Source organism: Eleutherodactylus coqui, chromosome 7 (genome assembly GCF_035609145.1).
Source record: "Eleutherodactylus coqui strain aEleCoq1 chromosome 7, aEleCoq1.hap1, whole genome shotgun sequence".
NCBI lineage: Eukaryota > Metazoa > Chordata > Amphibia > Anura > Eleutherodactylidae > Eleutherodactylus > Eleutherodactylus coqui.
Genome location: NC_089843.1, coordinates 48,289,480 through 48,317,430, shown reverse-complemented (window position 1 = coordinate 48,317,430; position 27,951 = coordinate 48,289,480). Strand labels below are relative to the sequence as shown.

General features: G+C 43.4%; 1 protein-coding gene across 2 annotated transcripts; it reads right to left on the bottom strand.

The window, feature by feature from the left end:
- Positions 1–268: 268 nt before the first annotated feature.
- Positions 269–27,391, bottom strand: CD8A (CD8 subunit alpha). Of its 2 annotated transcripts, XR_010785803.1 has the most exons (7): positions 27,280–27,391; positions 19,535–19,888; positions 19,256–19,336; positions 11,897–12,016; positions 9,209–9,242; positions 1,291–4,356; positions 269–1,226 (listed from the first exon to the last, which is right to left on the bottom strand). XR_010785803.1 is itself a non-coding variant. In XM_066572968.1 (6 exons), exons 1-6 carry the CDS (start codon positions 27,377–27,379, stop codon positions 4,299–4,301), a joined length of 747 nt encoding a protein of 248 aa, XP_066429065.1. In that variant the 5' UTR covers positions 27,380–27,391; the 3' UTR covers positions 269–4,298. The 2 variants fall into 2 exon arrangements, 1 of the variants encoding a protein (XP_066429065.1); XM_066572968.1 differs by having other exon boundaries at positions 269–4,356.
- Between the last annotated feature and the right edge of the window lie 560 nt (positions 27,392–27,951).

Here is a 27,951-nt window from a genome sequence, read left to right as displayed (position 1 = left end):
CTGCAATTTTTTCCTGTGGCGTAAATCGGCGGCAGAATTCTGCATGTGAGGACTAAGCCATTAGGTTCAATAGAACCTAATAGCTGCGTTATTCTGCAGCGGATTTACGCGGTGGGGAACCCGGCATTAATCTGGCCGTGGGCATTAGCTCTTACTCAACTTTGTGTGTAGTTTTAACTGTGAAGCTTTAAGTTCTCTCTGAGGTTTATTACCTACTGCATATAAAATGTCAGTCTATTAAAAGTGAAAAACATTTCAAGTTTATTACTAGTAGGAAATACACATACAAACAAATATAACCGGCATCTCACAACTAAAGTGCAGTTGTCATCCACAGGTGCAATAATGTGACACAGTTTTATAAGCCGCAGCCAGAGGTGGTCGTTACATGCTCTGATATATCGTTTATCACTGGAAAGAAACGTCTTGTCAAATTTATGTCAACTGATGCAACTAGAAAAAATATACACTCATTGTAAAAAAAAAATCAAGCATCCAGTACAAGTGGTCGGAAGCGAATGAAACTTTCTCTGTGTGATTGTAACTTTGGTATAAGTACGTGATTACAGTATCAGAGCAAAAGCAGAATTTAATCTGGAAAACTGACCCTTTAAAGGCTCTAGTACCCTGTTGTACTGCTTGCAGCTTGGATACAACATATGATAAGGCGGGCATGGAGGCTCTAGTACCCTGTTGTACTGCCTCTAGCTTGGATACAACATATGATAAGGCGGGCATGGAGGCTCTAGTACCCTGTTGTACTGCCTCTAGCTTGGATACAACATGTGATACGGGTGGGCATGGAGGCTCTAGTACCCTGTTAAACTGTCCCTAGATTGGACACAAGATATGATATGGGCGGGCATGGAAGCTCTAGTACCCTGTTATACCCCCTCTAGCTTTGATGCAAGATGTGATATGGGCGGGCATGGAGGCTCTACTGCCCTATTGTACTGCCTCTAGCTTGGATATAAGATGTGATACAGGCGGGCATGGAGGCTCGACTACTCTGTTGTACTGCCTCTAGCTTGAATACAAGATGTAATACAGGAGTTGGGGAGGGGGGGGGGAGGAGGCTCTAGTACCCTGTTGTACCACCTGTAGCTTGTACACAAGATGTGATACAGGCAGGCATAGAGGCTCTAGTTCCCTGTTATACCGCCTCTAGCTTGAATACAAGATGTGATACAGGTGGGCATGGAGGCTCTAGTACCCTGTTGTACCACCTTTAGCTTGGATGTAAGATGTGATACGAACAGGCATGGAGGCTCTAGTACTCTGTTGGGCCACTTCTAGCTTGGATATAAGATGTGATACAGGTGGGCATGGAGGCTCTAGTACCTTGTTAAACTGTGTCTAGATTGGACACAAGATATGATATGGGCGGGCATGGAAGATCTAGTACTCTGTTATACCCCCTCTAGTTTTGATGCATAGAGGCTCTATTGCTCTATTGTACCGCCTCTAGCTTGGATACAGATGTCATACGGGTTGGCATGCAGGCTCCACTACCCTGTTGTACCACCTCTAGCTTGAATATAAGATGTAATACGGGGGTGGGGGGTGAGGGGATGGAGGCTCTAGTACACTGTTGTACCACCTGTAGCTTGGATACAAGATGTGATACGGGCGAGCATGGAGGCTCTAGTACGCTGTTATACCGCCTCTAGCTTGGATATAAGGTGTGATACAGGTGGGCATGGAAGCTCTAGTACCCTGTTGTACCACTTCTAGTTAGGATGTAAGATGTGATACGAGCAGGCATGGAGGCTCTAGTACTTCGTTGGGCCACTCCTAGATTGGATACAAGATGTAATATGGGTAGGCATGGAGGCATACATGTTCCATGTGGTATCCAGTGGCATATTACTCTACATTTGCTTTAACTGAACCTCTGGATCATGTAAACTTGTAGGCTGTGAAAGTTGGTGTCCCAGACAGTTCCATACATGTTCTATTCATGATAAATCTGTCGACTGGGCAGCCATGGAAGTGTGACAATGTTGTAGAGTCATTCCTGTAACATCCTTGAGTGTGTGGCCGAGCATTATCCTGCTGGGAAATGCCTCTTGGAAGCCGCCTTGGAAGAATACATGTGGCTGCAGGATGTTTTGAACATATCGCTGAGCTGTCATTGTCCCTTATACCACTTGTAGGGGTGACCGAATGTTGTGTAATATGGCCCCCAGACCATCACACCAGCAGTGGGGGCAGTGTGCCGCTCCACAGCAAAGGCAGGATTGAGGGTCTCGCCCCGAGGTCTCTAGACACAAACACGACTGTCGTCATCGCCCAAACTAAACCTGGGTTCATTGCAGAAGACAACCTGGTTCCACTCTGTAGCATACCAGCTACATAATGGGCACCATGAGACCAAATGTCCTGCAGCCAAGCACCTGGAAATGGTTCAGACAGACACAGAGGTGTAACGATGGTGCCACGTGTCTCTAGATGGCAGACAATAAAATAGTTATAGCTGCTTGTCTTTGTTAAACAATCATACTATACTCTCTACTAGTCATCTGTTTAGGACATCCTGAGCCTGATTGCCTTGTGTGCATGTCCTCATGCATCCTCTGGTCACAACAACTCATAACAGTTGGGTCAGAACGGCCCAGATCAAGGGAAATTTGTCGATAAGACCATTCAGCTTCTTGTATTTCATCAATGCGCCCCTCTCAGACTCTGCTAACTGGGCAAAATCTTTTCAATTGTATTATAAAGGTGTCTAGGGGTCAACAAGCTCCACACAAGCGGAAGAAAAGGTCACTACACGCAATGAGCTTCTGAGAGCTTTTTATAGGCCAAGGGGAGAACCACTTTTAGGGCCTCAGGTGGCAAGACCGTTCATCTAATCACTCCACATCTCTCATTATTTGTATATCTGCCTGAGATGGAACTGCATGCGGTTTTTTTGCATGACAACTCCTTCTAGGTTCTTGATTTATTTTTATAAAGAGTGTATATATAGAAGACTGTTGCAGTGGAACTCTTTCATCACTCTTAAAAATTATTACCTCTTAATATCTACTAGTGATTCTAAATTAATAGAGGGTGGTCCCAGTTGAGGAAGCTCACATATTCTCCAGAGTAGAGAGTGGTTTTAAAGAGTCAAAGAAGGCGATGGAAGCCATCCTCAGAATAAGGCCTGGAGCACACTACCATGCTTTGGCCATCGTTTTGCATCTATAAAGTGCAACCCAGCCTGATCATGGGTCTCCTGACCTGAACGTCAAGCATAATAGTAATGTATGATGCTCAGAGTTTGGATCAGGAGACCTGCACTGAGGTCGGGCTACCACCATGGGTGTATCTATAGGGGGTGCAGAGGATGCGATCGCACCAGGCCCAGGAGCACTAGAGGGCCCATAAAGTCTCTCTTGCCCATATTGCAAACCAATACTATCAATGAAGCTTTGTAGTTCGGGGCCCAGTTCCACACTTTTCACTGGGGCCCGGCAGCTTCAAGTTACGCTTCTGAGTTTCACATTAGGGATGTGAAATGGCAGCTAAAATATGGTAGTGTGCTCCTGGCCTAAATGGTTCATTTATTCAGCCATGATAAGAGTGCCACTTTCATCTTTTTCTTCTGCTCTACCTTTTAGGACTTTGTATCAGGTCTCCGAAGAGCGTGCACCAACGAGCTGCACCAGAGAATAGGACATCAGTAGTAAAGTTCCAGAAAACTGCTTTAACTACTGAACCACCATGATACAAATTGATGTACTGTACATGTGCCCATATTATGCTTATGTGAGGTCAGGCTTAGGGCTCAGTCACACGGGCGCCGATCTGCCCGTGTTTCTGCACGAGAAGACAGCCGCACCACGTGCGGACGACTCTCTGCATGACCGGCTCCATTGCCGGCCATGTGTTCTTTCACCGGCCGGTGCGGAGAGTTGTCCGCACCTACAGTGCAGCTGTCAGATTCGTACAGAAACACGGGCGGATCGGCGCCCGTGTGACTGAGCCCTCAGCCAATGAAAAAAAAGGTGTATGGTTGGCTAACATGGTACAACACTCTACTAAAGATGCTCTTTTCTACCTTTAAAATGTCACTCAGACTAAAAAAGAAAGAATATCAAAAACAATGTCTAGCAATAACTTCTAATGTACAGTACTACATCCAGAAATACAGATTTGACATCATAAGTGATTTACTTCTAGGTTTCTTGAAGAAATGAGTACTTGTAATATAGCGACAAGGCTTTATAGAGCAGGTGGGACTTTTGCTATGATGTGTCCGGAATTACAGTCAAGCAAAGTCAGCAGAGAAGGCAATCAGTTCATCCTGTGCATCACATGTGCCTATTTGGAATATTTTTATTCATTTTACCATTCTTCTCATCCATGGGCCTGTTAAACAAAATTTTGATAAGCATGGATTAATAGACAGTAGATTTTTAACTCAAAGTTTTTTTTAATAGTTTTATATTAATAAAGCTTAATCAACGTATACATGGAAAGTTTTACGACTTTCAAGTATACTTTATGTTTCAATTTGTCAAAATTTTCAAGATATCATGGTTTGCCAGTTACATCAAAGGATTGGGAACGGGGTGACATCACGGCGTCAGGCCTGACCCATGTAATTCCTCTGCATGCGCAGCTTCATTTAGGTGCTGGAAGCCAGTGGGAACAATTTCCTGTCAGTGTGTGGATTGATTTGTCAGCTGGGAGGTGTGTTTTCTAGACGGCCAATCAGCCATAGTTTGTACACATTTCTTCTGGCTCCTCCTCACTGAGGACGCTGGTTATACCCTCAGTCTGAACGAACAGTGTGGGATTACCATTCAGCCTAACAGGACTGAGCAGTGATATTAAGTACCATCCCCACCTGTGACCCCATACATTCTCCCGTCCTATGATGGGTTTCCACAAGCTTCCCAGATGTGAAGATACAGCCAATATTGCTTGTCTTTGCCCCACCAGATTTTGATTTTTACTTAGTTTTCCAGTGATGTAGCTGGAAAAGAATTTCCCTTATTTGTTCAGTTCATCTACAGATTAATTGTAATTTTTGGAGAATGGGATTTTCTGATAATTGGTTCTGCTCAGTTACGTTCTGTCTGCTTTCTTTTTTTTTATGAGAAAAAATAGCGCAGATTGCTATGCTGTTTTCCCCATTAAAAAAACAGGGAGCAAACGGGAAGGGCCCTTCCAGTTTTTTTTTTTACATTATAGTCAATGGATGACATAACTGAATGGAACATTTTCTATTTTCATGCGTGTGAGTGCGATATCGGGCCGTAAAACTCAGCCCAATATCATACTCGCCTATGTGCGATTTCCCCGCGAATGCGAGCACTTTTGTGTTCAGCGAAGCAGTGGCGGAGGATCGCGGTGTGTTTCCCATTGTTTTCAATTTGTAAACCTCGCATTGCACTCTCTTGCACCTCGCACGCCGTGCAATGCTTTGCCAGTCCCATTGAAAACAATGGGTGATGCGAGGGAATGTCCAAATAAAGGACATGCTGCGATCGATCGAAAGAATGGGGTTCAGATTTGTGTATAAATCTCACTCAATTTTATCGGCCACGTGAAAGTGGCCTAACAGATTTGTTTTCTCCATGAGCATGTGCAGAGAAGAAGAAAGACAAAATCTTTCTCTAGTGACAAAAAGGATCTATTAAAAAAATGGAACAAAACAGAAACCAGCTAATAGCCTGTTTCCCTGAAAATAAGACATACCCTGAAAATAAGACATAGCATGATTTTCCAAAATTTTTGAGGATGCAAAATGATTTTTCAGGCGTTTTGAGGATGCTTGAAATATAAGCCCTACTCCAAAATTAAGCCCTGCTAACAGTTAATTTAAAAAGTCAATTTAAATAGTGTCCAGGCAGCTATACATGTAAAAAGGTTAAACCTTTTTGAACAAAAATTAATATAAGACACTGTTTTATTTTCGGGGGAAACACAGTAGCAATGATCAACTTTTTATACATCTGCCTACCAGATCTTTAAACAAAAACAATAAGTACGGTTTCTGTTTGCTATCAGTTTCATTGTCACAGATCCTTCAAAAATGCAAAGTAATATGCTGATGCGAGCGAACCCCAAGTTACACGTTGTACAGCACTGTTATTACATTACCTCATGAATGGAGCCAGAGGCGTATGTTGGGGATCGCAGCTCCGATAAGCAGAGCCACTGATTGGAGCTTGTAACCCTTTAAATGCCGCCGTCAATTCTGACAGCGACATTTAAATGCCTCAATCGATATTCGGTGGTCCTGCACTGTCCTCCCTGTGATAATATTGCAGGTTGCCATGTGGTTGCCATGGCAGCCGGGGGCCTTCTGAAAGGCCCAGGGCTGCTATTGTAGATTGTCTATCAAGGTCATGCTTGTGGCATAGCTTGAAAGATTGCCTGTCAGATAGCGGCATACTGTAATGCTATGGCATTACATCATACAACAGGAGCAATCAAACCATCACAAGTTCATGTCCCCTATGGGAAAAAAATGTAAAAAGTATTTTAAAAAAAGTTTATTAAAAATAAAAAGTAATAAAAGCGACCTGCGATCCCCCTCCATACATACCCCGAACCTGCAAGATGTAACTGTATGTCCTGTAGTGTTAAGGGGTTAAAGGGTCACTGAAGTATTTTTTCATTCATTGTGTAGCTGTAAGTTAGCTAGTATATCCTTGGTTACTTATTTCTTTCTGTCTGAGAGTCCTGTCCTCGTTTTCCTCAGATGGAATGTTACTATGTGATCTCAATTCTGACCAGCTCACATCTACTCAGCTTTATGCCGTCTGAAACTCATCAGTTTCTCAGTCTGTTTCATGAATCTTACCACAGAACCTGCCTAGAGGGGTAAACAGACAGTCCTGTGACAATTACCAATGATGATGCCACATCTCCTGCCCCACAGGTATAATAGAGGAGATCACAACTCATCCTACTTACTAAATACTTATGCTCTGTAACTTATTTAGATGAATATAGAAGGTAATGATAAATAATTAAATTGTCCCACAGCAGGTAGAAATGGTATCACCTCAGCTAATGCTGTGCTGATGCATCATGGGATTGATGTGAGAGTAAAAAAAATCTCACTGTCAAGATAGTGCCTCAGACTAGGGGCAGCATTGCATGAGAGTGGCTGCAATACATAGGGGAGACCTCCATAGTATGTTAGGCAATCAGGTGAGGGGGGCAAGAATGGAAAAATATGTTTTCACTGGAGTGAGCCTTTTGTGAGCTGATGGTAACATAATGAGAAAGAGTTGTCTGAAATGCAAAGGTAAAATGAAACAAACTTTCCTATAGCTATGTTAATTTAGAAAAAAATGAAACTTAGCTGTGGTTGGGTATTTTTTTAGTCTGTGGCATGGCTCAAATCCACAACACCATATATTGCACAGCCACTCACAAGGCATACTGACCGCAGCTGTTTGTATAGTCAAACTGAAATTTCCGCTAATCACAGGATTTTACTTTGCTTACCTACCAGTTGTTGAGATGTCCATTACCAACCCATGTAACCTGTGTCTTTCTAAATTAGCACCAAGTACAGTTATCGCCCCCTTTATTCTATCCAACTGAGTCCCAGTGTATGTGACACAATGGGCAGACAGTGATAACTTAAAGTAGTTTTGTCATAAAAATACAATATTTACCTATTCCTCCCCAGGCAGTTTTCTTACCACATCTTCTACTCAGCAATCTTCTCCTGGCTTCGGCAGTCCCCAGGGTCACGTCACCTCCAGCCATTTGGATCCTCTACTTTCTGTTTTGGAGCAGTCTCCTTCCAGCAGGTCAGTGTACGTTACTTCACTAGTGACTAGTGCCGTCTGGAGGTGACGTGACTTGGGGGACTGCAGGAGCCAATAGAAGATCGGTGAGGAGAAGATGCGGTAAGACGACTGCTTGGGAAGGAATAGGTAAGTATTGCTACATTTTTTTTAATGACCGAATCCCTTTAAAGAGCACCGTTTTTTTTTTTGTAATGGACCCTACCACACAAGCTCTTTAGAGGGGGGCTGTATACTTATAGTTTGCAGCTTATTTAGATGAATATACACAGTAATGATAAACAGTGTCCTCCCAGCAAGCAGAGATGGTACAGGCTCTAGCTGCTCATGTTATGTTGTGCTGAAGTGTCATTGGATTGACAGCACAGAATAGTGGAAGAAGAAGCAAGGAAAAATCTCAATATCAAGATGGTGCTTGATAAATATCATACTGGAGGCTGCACTGCATGGATGTGACTGCAATATATGGAGGAGACTTTCGAGAGTTTGACAGGCAATCAGGTGAGGGGGGCAGAAATGGAAAAATGTGTTTTCACCTGAGTGGTCCTTTAAGTCTTTCTTCATAAGTTTTCATTGTTTTGACTATTTATCCAGTAAGGCTTAATTGTTCTCCACGTTGTAGTCCCCACCAGGAGTATCAGCCCTATTATACACTGTGTCATCAACTAACACACAGACCTCACCTGTTAAACCTTCCCCCTATGTCACCAGCATATTAAAAAGAACCAGACCCAGAAGAGACCCTTGTGGTCACCACTTGTAACTCGTTACCAACAACATTCCGATATCTATCTTTTATCCAACTGCGAATCCACCGGACTGTCAAAGGGTTAACTTCATGTTTCAATAACTTATCTATAAGCTCTTTATGTGGAACCCTATGAAAGTCTTTACTGAAATCCAGATAAGTGAAATCCACAGGTCATGTTGGTTGGTGTAGTGTCTTTGATGTGGAGTATAAGAGAAGTGTATAATGCCCATGTCTAGAGGTCAGGTCATGTTGGGGGGTGTAGTGTCTTTGGTGTGGAGTATAAGAGAGTTGTATTATGGCCATGTCTAGAGGTCAGGTCATGTTGGGGGGTGTAGTGTCTTTGGTGTGGAGTATAAGAGAGTTGTATTATGGCCATGTCTAGAGGTCAGGTCATGTTGGGAGGTGTAGTGTCTTTGGTGTGGAGTATAAGAGAGTTGTATTATGGCCATGTCTAGAGGTCAGGTCATGTTGGGAGGTGTAGTGTTTTATGTCTTTATAGAGTGTTATAGAACAGAGATGTTAACAAAAATAAGATCTAACAGGAAGAACCACAACCCCCGCCTTTGATGTGTTTTAGACTGCAATCTATTCGGACTAAATATTTATCTTGTTGCATAGAGTTATGTTTGTTGTGTTATTCTAAGGACAGCCAGTTCTTGAAGCTGGACATGTTCGATTCATGAGATGTTCTCACCTAGGCTTACACCGGCATACCCTTCTCCTTGTGCCTAAAAGAAGACAAGAAAATGAGCATTAAAACATTGACTATGTGCTATTCTGTGTCTTCCTGTATCATGCAAGTTTAACTTTATCTGGACCTCACAGTCAAAGTTAAGAATGCAAGATCTTCTACCAGCCCCACCATATAAGAAGAAACAATCAACTCTCTCTTCTCTTTAAGCACTTTTTACATGTCCATACAGTTGATATATATACAGATAGTCCCCTACTTGCAAATGTTCGAGTTACAAACTTCGCAAGATACGAACATCATACTGTGCAGGGATCGGACAGGCTTCTATCAAGCCTGTCCGGTCAGATCTCGAGACGCTGTGCGGCTGCCTAGCAACCGCACAGCATCCCGCAATCGTATCGCGGGACACTCTACGGGACCACAGACATCGAGTGTCGGCTGTTCTTACAGCGCACACCTGGCGGTAGCAGTTCCAACAAGCTGCGTCTCTCGTCGGAACTGTTAACGCTTTAAATACCGCTGTCTATTTTGACATATACACAGTGCAGGCATGTAAAAAGACATATATATTGATAGCTGATATACACGGCTTTGCCTGAGTTAATTTGATACATTTGTTTACGTGTTGTTGGCATGGAAACTTTTATAAAGTTGTGGTTACTTCCGAGAAACCAAGAAATAAAATATGCATACACATAGAGGAGCGTTAGATTCTTCTCAGACTGCATGTACTGATGTCCCTCTGCAAAATGTCCCACCCCTCCCACTCTGCTGATTTAAGGCCCATTTAGACACAAGGATTATTGCTCACAATTCGCTCAAAAGCTGTCTTTCGAGCGATAATCGTTGCGTGTAAATGTGCGCCCATCGTGCAGTTTTCGTTAAGCCGTCGCTCATGATTGTCTTTCAGTGTGCTGAAAGATGACGATGAGCCTTATCAGGGATTCACAGCAGGATACAGCTGATACTATTGTTTCAGCTGTAGCCTGTCCCTGATAACAGGCTCGGTATAAAGAACAGAGTGGTCCAGCTCTGTTCTCCATACCTGGCACAGAGTGCTCGGCTGTATAACAGCCAGGCTCTCCATGCAGAAAACATATGGATGCAGAGGACAAGCAGGGACACCCCACTTGTCTTCTGCATCCTCCGTTCTGAGTGCCTGGCTGTATAACAGCCGGGCGCTGTAGCGGAGGAGAACAGCTGTATGCAGAAGACAAGCGGGGACATCCCGCTTGCCTTCTGCAGCCTCCGCTGGCAGCACAAGATGATCGCTCATCTTGAGTGATCATCTTGCGCTGTAAATGACACAATGATGATCGCTCAAAAGTCGCTTGAGTGACATCTTTTGAGCGATCATCGTTGTGTCTAAATGGGCCTTTAGGACCTAAAGAATTCTCGCGCCAAATTTCACACTTGTATGACAACGGGAAGTTACATTACATAGGGGTGCACTTACTTGAGCAATTAGCATTGAATAATTGAGTTGTGACCCCTTTACTTTTCCTATTTGGGATCTAAAGAATGCTCCTGCCAAATTTCATGCTTGTACGACATCGGGAAGTTACATTACATAGGGGTGCACTTACTTTGCACTAAGCATTGAATAATCAAGTTGTGACCCCTTTACTTTTCCTATTTAGAGCCTAAAGAATGGTTGTGCCAAATTTCATGTTTGTACGACACCGGGCAGTTAGAGAATTAGATTTTGTACATTACACAGGGGTGCCAATACTTTTGCACTTAGCATTAGAGTCCATACTGCATGTGTGTGTATATATATATATATATATAAAAATATAATGTGAGGGATTAGCGTTAGGATAGGTAGCAACCTGGGCATCCACAGGCCAGAGACAGTGACACACGGAATAAAGTTCGTAGTCCAGGCTTCGCCTGGGTTTATTTTAGCACAAAATAAAGCAAAACAGGCCTTAACTCCAGGCCAACATAAATGAACACCTGCTCGTCCGAGCGCTCACTACACATAGACCGGCCCTGACTACTCACTTGAAAAACACCGCTTGCTGTGCACAGCCAGTCTGGTCCTCAGACCTGCAGAGGTCTCAGCACACACCTCTCCTAGGTGTGGAGGTTAGGGGTGTCTCCCTGTTAACCGCTGACCTTCTCAGCCACACGCTGGGCTCCTAGCTCCACTGAGCCGTCTCTCTGGCTCTCTCAGCCAACATCTGCTCCAAGACCTGCAGGCCCAGGCTTTATAAGGCCTGGTACGGCCTGGTACCAGCCTCACCTGGTACGTGAGAGTGGCCATCCCACCCTTCGCTTTGACCACTCCAGGAAAAGCCGGCCCGGACTATGCGGCTTGGAGCCACTACATAAACTACAATGTGTCAGTAACTTAGTGTTACTGAAACCCAAATGCTGGCTTCCTCCACCGAGCCCAGGCCGCTCGGTGGCACGTATCTGCCGAGGTGCTCCCTAAAGCCACATATGAGCACTCTAGGTGAAACATATCTGCCCTCCAGCACTTTGCCAGTCACTGTCTCTCACTATATATATATGTATCTCAACATGTATATGTATTCAAGGAACATCAGAGGCGTATGTGTATAATATATACACTCTGATGTTCCTTACTGTTGGTGTGTGTGTATATACACACATACACACACATACACATTTTTTTATAATACTACTTTTATTTTTATATGGATATAAAAAATATCTTACGGCAGCAGAGCATGATGAAAGTGATCAGAAAGCAGATCAGAAAAAACCCACAGATTCCTGCCAGTGGAGCCCATACGTAAATGTCACATGATAGACCCAATGATGGTTGATCCTTTTGCTCTGCCAGATAAAAGAGAAAATATGTAGTAATCACACAACGTACACACAACAGGCTTATTATACTTCATATAGTTACATGTATAGACTGCTTTCACAATAAGCTGTACTATTTGGGGCATAGATACCATAAACATCTGTGGTATGTATTATAAAATATTACACCTGTGTCTGATATGCTGTATGAGCCTGATTACTAACCACATGTCAATCCACAATGCAGAGAAGAATAGCACGACCTTCGTTAGTATAGTTTTTACTTCCTGAGTTGTTTGACGATTGTGGTCAATGCATGCAAATTCCCTATCGTGTTACAGCAGGTACAACTGCAGTCAAAATTATTCAACCCCTTCCTCCTGCAAATTAGGTTTATTCGCCAAATTTACAAACTTTTAGCTGTTTGCAGAAAAAAAACGATCAAACGAACAATTTAGCTCGGGCAGCCGGATTACACAGGCAGGTACATCATTCAAACGAGAAATCGTGTATAAGTGACTGAGAACGACTGAATGATCGGTATTTAAAGTGAGCGATTAGTGAATGAGCCAAGGGGGATTTTTTTATGCTACATAAAATGGACAATGAATAAAAAGTGAATGACGGCTGCATTTTCGCTTCTAATGATTTTTTGAATAATCACACTGCAACAAATTCAGGGAGCGGGCAGACGAGCGCATAAACGGCGCGTTTTTGCGACCAAACGTATATACGTGACCATCTGAGGCAATGGTTTCGAATGTATTCGTTCACATGGGCGATTTTACGGCGCGTAAAAACGGCAATTCGAAAAAAACGGAACATATGCAACCGAAATACGCGCCAACGCATATTCGATCGCCGAAAAGACCGTTTGCAAAGTAGGAACAAACGAAAATACTAGAGATGAGCGAACGTGTTCTTCCGAGCTTGATATTCGTGCGAATATTAGGGTGTTCGGTATGTTCATTATCCGTAACGAACACCATGCGGTGTCCGGGTTACTTAAACTTTCTTCCCTGAGACGTTAGCGCTTTTTTTTGGCCAATATAAAGACAGGGAAGGCATTACAACTTCCCCCTGCAACGTTTAAGCCCTATACCACCCCCCTGCTGTGAGTGGCTGGGGAGATAAGGTGTCCGCCTGATATGAAAGTCTGCCCCTCCCGCGGTTCGCTATGGATGCATTCTATATGCGCTCAATGGGGCCAGCGGCAGCAGCGCTGACCCCATTGAGAACATATAGAAGACAAATCCTTCTTCTCTGGCACAGCTGTAACAGCTGTAGCAGAGAAGAACGATGTTTGCCCATTGAATTCCATGGAGCGGCAATACAGCATGTTCCACTGAATGCAATGGGCTGCCGGCGATCGCAGGATGAATTGTCGGGAAGGGGTTAAATATATAACCCCTTCCCTGCAATTCATCCAGAAATGTGTTACACTAAAAATATATACCGGCGTATAAGGCGACGGGGCGTATAAGACGACCCCCCAACTGTCACCTTATACGCCGGCAATACAGTGGAGCAAAGAATAAAAATCATTACTTACGTTTTTAGATGATCTGTGGTGCTCCTGCAGGCTGTCACTCCCTCCTGGTCCACGGCAGAGTATTGCTTTCTCCACGAAAGACTTTAAATCCCTGCCTCCAGAAGCACACGTGCCTTCAGCCAATCACAGCCAATGACAATGATGTCATTGAATGGCTGTGATTGGCTGTGTTTCTGGAGGCGGGGATTTCAAGGCTTGAAATCCCCGCCTCCAGAAACACAGCCAATCACAGCCATTCAATGACATCATTGTCATTGGCTGTGATTGGCTGAAGGCACGTGTCTTTCTGGAGGCAGGGATTTAAAGCCTTTCATAGAGAAAGCTTGTCTGCCGTGGATTAGGAGGGAGTGACAGCCTGCAGGAGCGCCGCAGATCATCTAAAAATGTAAGTAATGCTTTTTATTCTTTGCTCCACTGTATTGCCGGCGTATAAGGTGACAGTTGGGGGGTCGTCTTATACGCCCCGTCGCCTTATACGCCGGTATATATTTTTAGTGTAACACATTTCTGGATGAATTGCAGGAAAGGGGTTATATATTTAACCCCTTTCCGACCATTCATCCTGCGATCGCGGGCAGCCCATTGCATTCAGTGGAACCTGCTGTATTGCCGCTCCATTGAATTCAATGGGCAAACATCGTTCTTCTCTGCTACAGCTGTTACAGCTGTGCCAGAGGAGGACGATCTTTATGCTGACAGTGGGGGGGGGGGGGGCACTCTTGCCGCTATTGTGGCTTAATAGTGGGACCTGTGAACTTGAGATGCAGCCCACCATGTAGCCCCTCGCCTGCCCTATCCGTATCTGTGTCGTTCCCATCACTTTCTTGAATTGCCCAGATTTTCACACATGAAAACCTTAGCGAGCATCGGCGAAATACAAAAATGCTCGGGTCGCCCATTGACTTCAATGGGGTTCGTTGTTCGAAACGAACCCTCGAGCATCGCGGGAAGTTCGTTCCGAATAACGAACACCCGAACATTTTGGTGTTCGCTCATCTCTAGAAAATACGCTTTCTAGCTCTGGTCGTGATCGGTGAAAAACGATCGCTCGGGCGATTATACGTTGCGCTCGTGCGAACGTAAATACGCCTACGCTCGTCTGCCCGCACCCTCAAAAACAAATTTGTAACAGAAAGTAATTGATGTTTCTGTAAAATTAAAACACACTGATTACACTGGTGAAACTGAATAATAGCAGCACGTCTCATGGTCAAGGTATTTAACCCCTTAGTGACCAAGCATTTTTTTCATTTAAACAAATCCTAACTCCTTTATTTATCCATCGACGTCGCTGTATGAGGGCTTGTTTTTTTGCTGGACGAGTTGTATTTTTCAATGGTGCTATTAAATGTACCATATAGCATACTGAAAACTTTAAAAAAAGTTCAAAGTGAAGTAAAATGGAAAAAAAAACAATGACATTCTGCCATCTTTCAGTGTGTCTTGTTTCTATCGCCCACACACTGCAACAAAAATGACATGATAACTATATTCTATGGGTCAGTACGATTACTGCAATGCCAAATGTGGGGTGGATTCACATGAACATATATCGGCTCGGTTTTCACGCCGAGCCGATATACGTCGTCCTCATCTGCAGGGGGGGAGGATGGAAGAGCCAGGAACAGGAACTGAGCTCCCGCCCCCTCTCTGCCTCCTCTCCGCCCCTCTGTACTATTTGCAATGAAAGGAGGCAGGACGGGGGTGGGGCTAAGTTCCGAGAATTAGCCCTGCCCCGTCCTGCCTCTCCCCATTGCAAATAGTGCAGAGGGGCGGAGAGGAGGCAGAGAGGAGGCAGGAGCTCAGTTCTTGCTCCTGGCTCTTCTAGCCTCCCCCCTGCAGATGAGGACGACGTATATCGGCTCGGCGTGAAAACCGAGCCGATATACGTTCGTGGGAATGCACCCTTAGGCTGGGTTCACACGGGGTAGAATTGCCCCATCAGGGTCTGCAAGGAAATTCCACAGCAATTATGCCCATGTGAACCCAGCCTTAAAATCATTTATGTGTAAAAGGACACTTAGCAATCACTGTGCCAACCTCGCCAGTCGTCCTTTATAAAAGGATCCTTAGCGATCGCTGGTCCAACCTCGCCAGTTGTCCTGTATAAAAGGACCCTTAGTGATCACTGTGCCAACCTCGCCAGTCGTCCTGTATAAAAGGACCCTTAGCGATCACCGTGCCAACCTCACCAGTTGCCCTGTATAAAAGGACCCTTAGCGATCACCGTGCCAACCTCACCAGTTGTACTTTATAAAAGGACCCTTAGCAATCACTGTGCCAACGTTGCTAGTCGCTCTGTATAAAAGGACCCTTAGTGATCACTGTGCCAACCCCGCCAGTCGTCCTGTATAAAAGGACCCTTAGCGATCACTGTGCCAACCTCGCCAGTTGTGCTGTATAAAAGGACCCATAGCGATCACTGTGCCAACCTCACGAATTGTACAGTATAAAAGGACCCTTAGTGATTGTTGTGCTAACTTTGCTAGTCGCCCTATATAAAAGAACCCTTAGTGATAACTGTGCCAATCTCGCCAGTCGTCCTGTATAAAAGGACCCTTAGCGATCACTGTGCCAACCTCACAGAATGAGAGAAAACAGACAGAACTAAAAAATAGCAAGGAGAGAGAACTTTATTCAGTAGCAATGGTAATACACCAGGGGCGGTAGCACTCACTGACATTTCATGAATGCCCAAGACTGCTTGCCAAAACACAGCCTGAGGACACATTACCGCCTGTCCAAAAACAGCCACAATGTGTAAGGAATGTCCCAACAGCACACTTTGCAACAAATACTGACAAACAACTTGATCCAGCGCCTCTCCTAACCCAGAAAAATCTGGTAGCGATCACATGCAGTTCACTTTGCACATCACTGCTCGGGCACTCTCAGGCTTTAGCAGTGATTCTGCCACGAATAGCATATGACCACTGGAGCCTGTGATTGGCCGAGCTATCAAGTGCACAATTAATGGCATATGACTGCTATCAGCTTCCTGTGTTTGATCTAGTAGTGACCAGGGCTAGATCAGGGGCCATTTAACCTTTTCATGCTCCGAGACCTATATGGACATTTTAGGTGTGTGTCTTTAATATGGCTCAGGCTTGAAAGCAGAGTCCACTTCCTACATGTCTGGGTCACAACAGCGGTGATTTGAGTTCAAGTTAATCACAGCTGTTAACCCTTTAAATGCCATTATCAATTCTTACAGCAGCATTTAAATGGCCTGATTGGTAATCTGAGTTTCCAAACAACCCCTCTCCCTACTCCCAACAATGAGGCTGCATTCCCACGAACGTATATCGGCTCGGTTTTCACGCCAAGCCGATATACGTCGTCCTCATCTGCAGGGGGGGAGGATGGAAGAGCCAGGAACAGGAACTGAGCTCCCGCCCCCTCTCTGCCTCCTCTCCACCCCTCTGCACTATTTGCAATGAAAGGAGGTGGGATGGGGGCGGGGCTAAGTTTCGAGAATTAGCCCCACCCCCTCCCGCCTCTCCCCATTGCAAATAGTGCAGAGGGGCGGAGAGGAGGCAGAGAGGGGGCGGGAGCTCAGTTCCTGCTCCTGGCTCTTCCATCCCCCCCCCTGCAGATGAGGACGACGTCTGGGGATTAAAAAAAAAAGTAAAAATAAGTGAATAAAGAATGCTGCTATTATAAAAAATAAAGGATATTAAACGTTTTTAAGAAAGCGCTTTTCCCGTATTTATATTAAAAAAGCAAAACATATTTGATATCACCACATTCGGAAAAGTCCATTCTGTCAAAGTAAGGGCTCACACCCACTGGCGTTTTTATTTCTTGTGCTGCGAGAGCGAGTGAAAACACTTGCCCAGCAGAGCAAAAAAACCGCTGCAATATCGCCAGTGTTTTCAGTGGGGCCAGCGGCAGCACTGCTAGTCCCATTGAAAACATGGAGTAGGACAGCAAAATACTAAATAAATGTGGTATTGTTTTAATCATACTGACTCACAGAATGAATGTCACATGTCCTTTCTGCTGCACTGTGTATGCCATAAAAACAAGACCCCCCTGAAATGTCGAAAATTGCATTTTTTTTTACATTGGACTCCATTTAAAAACATTTTTGAGGTTTTTCAGTGCATTAAATAGTGCCATTGAAAAATACAACTCGCTCTGAAAAAAACAAGCCCTCAGAAAGCTTTGTGAATGGAAAAATACAAAAGTCATCATTTTTAAAAATGGGGAGGAGAAAGCAAAATTAGAAAAAAAAATGGTCGTGTCCTCAAGGGGTTAAGGAGGTGAGTATGGCTTATTTCTTTATTACATATTACCATGGCCATAGAATTTTGCACAGTGCGGCATGTTCTAAAGAACACAATAGCAGGCAATGGCAAGTCCTGCGTTTTTGAGAAAATTCTTTGCGAACCCAGATAGCTGAGTTTTAAAATACAGTGTCCTATAATTTGCGTCATGGACTTTTTTGCGCATGTAAAAATCGGACACGTGACCGCTGCCATTGAAAAACATTGGTTCTAATAGATGCGAATCGCAAATGCAGAAAACATGCGCAGCAAACACTCCCGTCTGACTGAGGCCTTAGGTGGAATTCAACACAGAATCCGGTCGCTAGAAACCTGCAGCTGGCATTGCACGGCCATGGATCCACATGTGGATTAACCTCTTTGAAATGGGCACATCTGCGTGTGGACTGTCACTTCTTTTTTCCTGCATGCGGATTTGAAAGCTACATGCATAAAAAAATCCACACCATAATACTACAATGGGAATTCCAATGGAAAGTGATAAGAATTACCGCAGAATCAGTGCGGACTCCTCGTCAAATCGGTTGCAAAAATTCCAAGTGTAACCACATCAGAAAAGCTGTTGCCCACATTTCATTTTTCAAATGTAAACCCCTGTTGCAGACATCATGTGACCTGTGACATCACCGGTCTTTTGGCCATTATGACACCTCATATACAAGTCACTCTGGCTAGTATTTGATAGGCCTAGCACTGTTAACCCTTTCCAATCCATTGTCTGACATCTAAAGACATTATGATTTAGGGCTGTACAGCTCTGATGTTGGAAAACATCCGTCGGGGTTTTCTTATTGTATCTTGCCAGCCTTTTTGCTGTCGGAGCCTATTCAATGCATCCCCTCATGCAGTACTGGCTTTAGCCAGCAGATAGTGCCGTTTTATAGCGGCAGAAAAAGAGTAAGCCCCCTAAGAAAACCAGGATACAAATTGGATTGGAAAGGGTTAATGGGACATAACTAGTGACGCTCTGTTTTGGGGCAGGCAAATGACTGGAGCAGCCATGGAGGTATACAGACACTTCACTGATGCAGACAATGTAAATAAAGACAGGGGGGCAGGAATGGTGGCACTGCAGCATTTGGCGATATACTAAGTACATACCAGGGGTTTTTATTATGTTGTATCATTCCCTTACACTGCCACATTTTATATATAAATCAAAAGACCTCTTTAATAAAAGACAGAAATCTATTTTTTCATATGAATCCAATTAAACCGGAAATCTCATTTAAGAATGTTTTGATCAGATACAAGACTATGATATTAAAAAAAAATTTGGCACAAGTTTTCACTACCTTCACCAATCACCAGTCACCAATACGCTAACCAAAGCAAACTCCCCGACACCAAACTCCAAGGGCACATTTTCCACCAGAATCCCCGTTTAGCTATGCCCTACCACTGATAGGATCTTGCAGCACGTACCTGGGCCACAGTTACATGGATCTCCTGGGTCTGTCGTTGCAGCAGGAGGCGGTTTTGTCGATTTTGGTTTGGGTGTTGCTACTAAAAAAAAGAAAAAGCATCAAAAAAATTGAAAGTAGAATATCTGGTCGTAATTATCCAATGTCATCTATTCCATGGGTTATAATCTGTCTAATTTGTCATTTAATTCTATGCAAGTGACAACAGAAGAGAACATCACATGAATTGAGCCAATGGGCCATTATCTGTTGAGATATATACATTTCTGGACGTAGTTACCTTCAGTATAGATAAGCTGATAACCTGGGCTGATATGTAGCACTGAATTTTTATTAATCAAACAATAGTAAGTTCCTTGGTCTTTCTCATCGAATTCTTTAATGTCCAGGGTGAAAGTAGATCCTGATGCATTTGGGATGAAACGATCGTTGCCACTTTTTTGATCCTTGTATGTTGGTTTTTTTGTGGCACTGAGATACACAATGGATTCTGGTGACGTGGCCGATTTCAGATGACGGAACCAGAAGACCCCAACATCATTCGCTTCACCGGATTCAACCTGACAGCTCAAAGTCATTGTCTTTCGGATGCCCCTTTGCAAAGGATTGCTGGTAAGCTTCAGCTGGTGAGTACCTAAAAAAGATGCAACATAAGGAATCATAGACCAGTGTTGGATGAAACATCAAAATGTTGTTTTTAATACTATTAGGGCGCCCACCCACTGGCGTTTGCGTTTTCCGCGGGAAAAAAACGCAGCGTTTTCGCCGCGTGTCCCGCGATTTTTCCGCGCGTTTTTCGCGGCGTTTTCGCGGCTTTTCTGTTAATTTCCATTGACATTCATGGGTGCATTACGAGAAAAATAAGGACACATATGCAACTGACAGTTCCTATATTAAAAACGCAAACGCAACGCAAAAAAAACGCCAGTGGACAGGAACACATGTTATCTCTATGCCTGTGCAGGAAAAACGCAAAACGCAGGTAAAAAAACGCCAGTGGGTGGGCGCCCTTAGACATATGATGCGTATGCTTGTCATGAGCAGGAGAAAGTAGCAACATCATGACAAGCATGCCATCATGCTGCCTAGCAATGAGTTGGGCAGAAATTGTATTACAAACTGGTTGCTCCTTCCAATGGCCGAGATTAGAGGGAGCATCTAAAGGCAGAGACTCAAGAGAAGGGGTACTATCTTTGACTGCATTACAGGGCAGATAGCCCATTGAAGGAGCCGGTCCCCAGGGTTGTCTAACCATATTTCTTTTTGTTAAGGCTTGCTTAGGTTTTACCCAACAACTGCCTTAGGCCGGATTCACACGAGCGTGACGGGCTCCGCCGCGTAATATTCCGCAGTGAAGCCCGTCACGGCGCCCCCCAGAGACCCCATACTTACCAGCTGAAGATAGCGTGAAGACGCTTCCCCGCCCACCGCCGTCACGTCATGTGACACGCCCACCGCGTCACATGACGCCGCCGGCCGTGTCACGTGCCGCGCCGGCCGCGTCATATGACGCGCGGCGGTAGGCGGGGAAGCGTTTTTTCACGCTATCTTCCGCTGGTTGCAGCGGGAGATAGCGTGAACGGACGGCTTCCATTGACTGCAATGGAAGCCGTCAGCGCGTACACCCGCGGCAAATAGAACATGCTGCGGGTGAGGACGGGAGATTTCACTGTGCGAAATTCCGCGGTGGAATTACACATCGTGAGCATTGTGCTATTAGGTTCAATAGAACCTAATAGCATGGGGCAACGCAGCGGATTTTTTCCGCGGATTTACGCGGCGTAAATCCGTTCGTGGGAAGGAGGCCTTACATTACATTGTTGTAAAAAAAAAAGATCAAAATTAAAAATCCAATCTTGGATAAAAAATAAAAACGTAACAAAAAATATCAGCATCCAGACCTCCTTCCATAATGGAAAGGGTTTAAGAAGTACTTTATCTACAAAGAATGGAGGAACTCATTGCAGACACTAAGACAGGCCTGCACAACTTGGCAGTAGGAAGGGGCCAAAATTAAAATCGGCAAACCTCTTGGGGCTGCAGATAGGTTTTCAGCGACTCACTTTATAAGTAAAGCCACTAAAAACCTATTCTATAGCTTAATGATTGAACTATATAGCAAACATCAGGAAGCTTGGTCTGCTGCTGAATAGATCTGAGCACGGACCTCTATTGGTTCATGCTGGTATTTGGACACAGAATGTGTATGCAAGTTTTTTTTTAGAAAAACTATTATTGTGCAACTGCTGCTCTATATATACTTAGGAACCCAAGAAATAGCCCAAGTAAAATCACAGAAAATGTTTCACCCTGCAGTGCACTTACTGCAACATAAACACGGCTCCAAATACTGTAGGACAGGTTGAAAGATTCTGCCGTACCGCTGCTTCCGCAGCCTACAGGACATTTCCTGACTTGGATGACAATTATGAGACCGGCCTGGTGCTGCGCAGTGTGGCCAGTCCCATGACTGTCCTTCCTTTAACCTTGCACCGTCATGTCACACTAGCCGCTATTGTTAGCTGCTAGCAGTAAAGTTTAGACCTTACCGCTAGCAGTGGCTAGTGTGACATGACTGTGCCGCGGACTGTAACATGACTATTATGTCAAGAGGCTAGCAACTATCCTCTTGACATCATAGCCAGGTCACAGTCTGTGGGCCGCTATAAATCCTCTGCTGGGCCGCATGTGACCCGCAGGCTGTATGCTGTGCAGGCTTGCTCTAAGGCTTCTACAGAGGACAAATATGTATTTTGGAGACTGCAAGAAGACTTCCTCCAGATAACTGAGTATAGAATATATTAGTAGCCGGACATTCTAACCAGGCAAATATTTCAACTCGTCCTGTATGACAGAAAAACTCTACTTTCTTCTCTGAGCTTTTTGTTTGTGACTCTCCATTGTGGTTCTTTGAGCGTTGAAGCGTCCAATGTAGCTGCTAAGTCATTTGATTGTATTTTTTCTGATATATCTGTGCATTGTCAAGTTGCTATTAGAGATGAGCGAGCATACTCGATAAGGCAAACTACTCGAGCAAGTAGTGCCTTATTCGAGTACCTGCCCGCTCGTCTCTAAAGATTCGGCTGCCGGCAGGGGGCGGGGGAGAGCGGGGAGGAATGGAGGAGAGATCTCTCTCTCTCCCTCTCTCTCCCCCTCCTCCCCGCTCCCCTCTGCTCATCGCAGCAACTCACCTCTCACCCGCGCCGGCAGCCGAATCTTTAGAGACGAGCAGGCAGGTACTCGAATAAGGCACTACTCGCTCGAGTAGTTTGCCTTATAGAGTATGCTCGCTCATCTCTAGTTGCTATCCATTTCTGCCCCAAGTTGACTTTTAGGTCTACGTCTTCCTCATTTTTGGAAAAGAATAAGGGGTGAAATAGGAATACATTTCTTCTCTATTGTACTAAAAGAAATGCAATACAAGTTTCGTCCCTCCGATGGTGTTATTTCATGGTTATCATCAAAATGTCTTTGATATTGTTTATCGCTTTACGCGTACCTGCTGTGTCAAGTGATATAGGATGGCACAATACAGTATATTTCCCCTCATTTCCTTTTCTACCTTTTAGGTTTATGTATCTTGCCCAGACCACTGATCTCTCACGATCATCTTGGTTGGTTGGTATTTTATCAAAAAATGTTAACAAAAAGTAAATGTGTAAGAAAAAAAAAATAGTAAAAATAAATGCAATTAATTAAATGTCAGTACCAGCACATCAGCAATTTCCACTTATGGTATGCCCCAAATATAACAACTTATACAATAAATTTATAACATTATTTATGATCTGTGGTGGATTTGCTTTATCTCAGCATTTTTTATAAAGCAAAAATTAAAATAAATTAATTCATATATACTAAAAAGCAGCACATAAATAACGCATAACTGATAAAGCAAAAAAAAGGCCTTATACAGCTATGACTACCAAAAAGGAATGACCACCACAATGTAAAGAGATAACATTAAAAAACTGGCCTGGTCCTCAAGGATGACAGACAAAACCCAGCCATGTGGTATTGATGAGCGATCGTAGAATCAGTACCATTTTTCTTTTTCATATAGCACAAGAGAATACGTGAACCCAGAAAATGTGTAATTTCAAAGATTTACTGATTCGTAAATTTCTAATTTCCATCATAGAAGAGTAAAGATGGATTTTTGTTTTAGAATTCATTGTCTTTATTGGTAAAAATATGATTCCTTAAATGTGTTTTCTGGTAAAGACACAACTTTGGTCCACATGCCCTATTAGTGCCTATGGTTGTCCTGGAGTGGGGACCCCCTCCACCCAAGAGAACAAATGGAGTGCCACTCTATAAAAGCTCCTCCTGCTCCAATAGACATGGCTATAGCATGGCAGGCAATAAAAACTAATCGCTGGAGATTAGAGAAGCCAACCACGGCAACATTTCAAGAAGGACATGTCTTGGTGAGACAACTCTTTTAATAGAAAGTACAGTAATGAAAATTTGCCACCAAGAGCTTCCACTGGTGTTAGACCAACGGTAAGCACTTACAAATTCCCTATTAACATGCATGGCAAGTTTGTCTTAGGTGATGTTCACATCCACGGTGACTGTTCCAGACAAAATGGCACCATGTGCCCCATTATTATGTCCAGAGCTGGATGGACCCAATTATAGCCAATAGGATCAGTCAGGTGCCATTTGTGTCCGGCATATGCTAGATCCGACACTTCCAGTTTTTTGGCTCATGGAACAGAGTTGAGCAATGGCAACTGATAGCACAGGTGTGACCCCAGCCTATGCAGAGAATGGTCTTATCTCAGATCTCATCTGAATTGAGAACAACAAAGGATAAGCCAAAATTAAAATTAAACCTGACTAACCCTCCTTTCTTCTTTGACTAATTGGTCATCAGGATCAGTCACAAGCAACTATGAGAAGTTTCCTCATTGCTACTTAGGACAAACTAAAACTTTTTTATTTTTCTATATCTCATTAACAGAATATTTTAAAATGTTTTTGAATTGCATTTATGAAGATGCCATTCCCACAGCTCAGTCCGGAGTCAGCCTTACCCGGGATTTGCTGCGGGTTTTTTCTATTAAGAGCCTACCCCGTCCCTCGTATTTAGTGACATTTGTACCGTTACATTAAATGAGCAAAAATTAGCAAATGTTTTACATGTTGTTTGTGGTTTCCTATAGCAGCAATTCTAGAACAAAACAATGAAAGATATGAACCCGACCTCAGGGCTTTCATTATAAAAAAATGTGCCCATCATTTTTGTTCACAATATTTTGTCAAGTAGTTTGAAGATTTATCACTGATCGAATGATAATACTCCAAGAACGTTTACTATTAGATCCTAGACAGTAAAGGAGTAGATAATTTTGAAATGATGAGAGGGATTGCTTGGAGGAAAGCCTACATGTAAATATCATTATTAGAGATGAGCGAGCATACTCGCTAAGGCCAATTACTCGATCGAGCATTGTCCTTAGCGAGTATCTCCCCGCTCGGAAGAAAAGGTTTGGCTGCCAGCGTGGGTGACAGGTGAGTTGCGGCCATAAGCAGGCGGGAGCGGGCAGGAGACAGGGAGAGAGATCTCCCCTTCGTTCCTCCCCGCTCTCCCCCGCCGCTCCCCGCCTGCCGCTGGCAGCCGAATCTTTGCTCCCGAGCAGGCAGGTACTCGCTAAGGGCCATGCTCGATCGAGTAATCGCCCTTAGCGAGTATGCTCGCTCATCTCTAATCATTATCTTTTTGTATTTTCTCATCCAATAGTTAATAAACACAAAAATCAAAAAAGTTAATTACATGAGATTACAAAAAAAAAACTTTTGAAAATAAGTCTAAGGCTTCCCATACATGCTGCAGCTTTCTGCTGCAGCCACCTGTGGATCTCCACTGATTGCTAGGCAGCACCTATTAAGTAGTGAGTCCAGCTGTAGCTCATCAATTTCAAGTGCCATCAGGCAATGAGCGGAGATCTGCAGGTTGTCGTGGTAGAAGGCTGCTGCAGCCTAAAGGTCCGCTCTCATCTAGCGGTCGTTGTATAGGATGGGTTACATCTTGCTTTCAGCAGAGATGCAACCAAGATGCCTGATGGTGATGTAAGTCCATGCAGCTCATTAATGAATTTAATGTTCACTGGCTGTGCATTGTTAATGACTTGACGGCTTTAGATGAACAACCTACAACCAGTGGACACCTAATTTGCAATCTGCACAGGCTTGCATCACCAATGGAGCTATTGACCACTTTACTGCCCCAACCAAGATGCTACCCGGCCATCCAGTAACCGCAACACCCTAATGATGGTTCTGGCCGGTGCAAAAACGTTTTCAGCAGCCAATGATAATGACAGATTCAGTAGACTTGTTACAGCTATGGTCAACATAAAAAAAACCGTCAGCTCTAATGGTATATATACCACAGAGGCAACTCATGTTGTTGTCATGGGGCTCCTAGGTAGATCTTGGCGGAATCAATCATTATAGTGGGTGGTAAGAGCCTGTACAGGGATTCCCTCTCCACAGGTCCTACTGAGTAAGTAAACAAGTATGTGGTGTATTAACCAGCACCAAAAGGACCCCATTTTGCTCTGGGCCCCACTCACCTCTATGTCCACCCTTGACCATATCAATCAATGTTAGCCAGTAGAGATATGCGGGCATCTACTATACATTAGGCTGTTTGTGATATCTGGGTAGTGAGGCAGCCTTATTAGAAATAAGTAATACTTCTATTCATCATCATCATTCGAGAATATCATTGATACAGTAAGACATTATTTAAACTAAAGATCCTTCATCGATCCTTCAAAGCCACCTTGAAAACATTCTGCTAAACTTGTGCATCTAAAGCCGGTCAGGCTACACTATACTACCTTACTATCAAGCTATCTCTCCACCATAACATCAACGTGCAAGCTTAGCTCGGCTGTGCATGCATTCTATTTCTTAGGGGGCATTGAGCATGCATGGTCCATCTTTCCTCAAATCTCTGGGATCGAGACAGTTGGGAGGTTCTCCCAAACATATTAAGTTGTCATCTGAAGCAGTCAGATTTGGCTATCCTTTATCCAATGTTTATAACCAGCTTAGGTCTTTCGTGTGTCATACGATCTCATGAATTGACATGTTTGTATATTTTCACTTATCAAACTTTAAATATTTAATTACAAAAAGATTTCCAAAAACAAATACATGTAAAAAAAAATTCAACAAACTCAACACTGTAGGTAAAATTCATTAGGAATCAGCGAAACACAGAATCGCCCAATAACTAAATGTGTTTGGAGAGATGGTGTTTTCTGACTGTCTCCCAAAGGCATGCTTATTCCCCTCTTCCTAGTAAACATACATGCTAATATATATTAGATGCATTGAATAATATTAACTAATAACCAATACTAAAAATATCCATCATCATCATTATCATCGTTTCTGTGATGTTACGTGGATCCGTCCTTCTCTATAACAAGCAAATAAATATAAAAAAAAAAATTTTTTCTTATTGCAGCAATAATATTTTTTGTTAATAATAATAATAAAAAATAAAATATTTATATGGAACCAAAATATTCATTAATTACATAATTCACAATGCAAAGTCCTGTCTTAAAACTCCATTAAACTCCTATTGCTTATACACTTTTAATACAAAAAATAACATTTGGAGGGCAGGCGAATGTTAACTAGTAATAGGGCATAGCCACAAAGTGGCATTTCTGATCCCCGTCCGTGAAAACAGGAGCTTATACTATAAGAAAAAAAAATAGAAAACATCCACTCAGGAAAGAGTATAGATTTTGATAAAATATCCCAATTGATGCATTTAGAAGTAATAATAATAAAGATAATTAATTAAAGAAAAAATAAAAAAAAGTTGTTTTTTTTACCCTTAATTTTTTAAAATAATAAATACACCAAAAAATATATAAAAATTTATATTCCAATATGCAATTCTTCATCAGGGGTCACCGGGGGGATATAAAAAAATGAATGGCATTCCTACAACATATTTGATGTAAATTGATAAATATAAATGTGACTTACATAAGAAGAGGCAGAGAAGAATTGGAAGAGAAGTGATGGTTAACATAGTGTGAGAGACCACTGCGCGCTGCAGTTCTCGCTGACTGGCAGCACAGGACATGATTCACACACCTGGGGTCTCAGCACTAGAGAGGATGTGATGTCAGAATCACACACTAAGATGAATATTACAAATGTAGAAAACAAGTTAAACATAATAGACAATACATAACTATGGTATTCTAATCACCCAGGTAGACCTGAGTATAATATAGTATTGTATAGGCTTCCAATGGCTGCTAAATAGATGGGTCCTAAATAAGTGGACCTTAAAAGGATTGCGCCAAGATGGCATTGCCTGTTGATATGCACCATTAAGGCTTATGAACATCATAGAGTAGGGTTCTCCACTCAGGACCTGTCCTCTATGTCCTAGAACAGAGAGGTGGTCAGTAAGAGAAGCTCTCATCTGAGCAGGCCTTCTGCCATCATGTTAATACTACTTCATGTGAATGGCCATCCTGTAATACTACAATGCAGGTGAAATATGAGGCTGGCCATGGTTTCCTCCAGAAAAATCTGCTGTTTATTATCAGTGCTGTTGGAGGGGCTCTCGGGTATGCTGAAAATGCTGGCAGGAGCCTACATGGGGGCGTATTGGAGAGGAAACCACCACCTAGACTACGGGAGCTT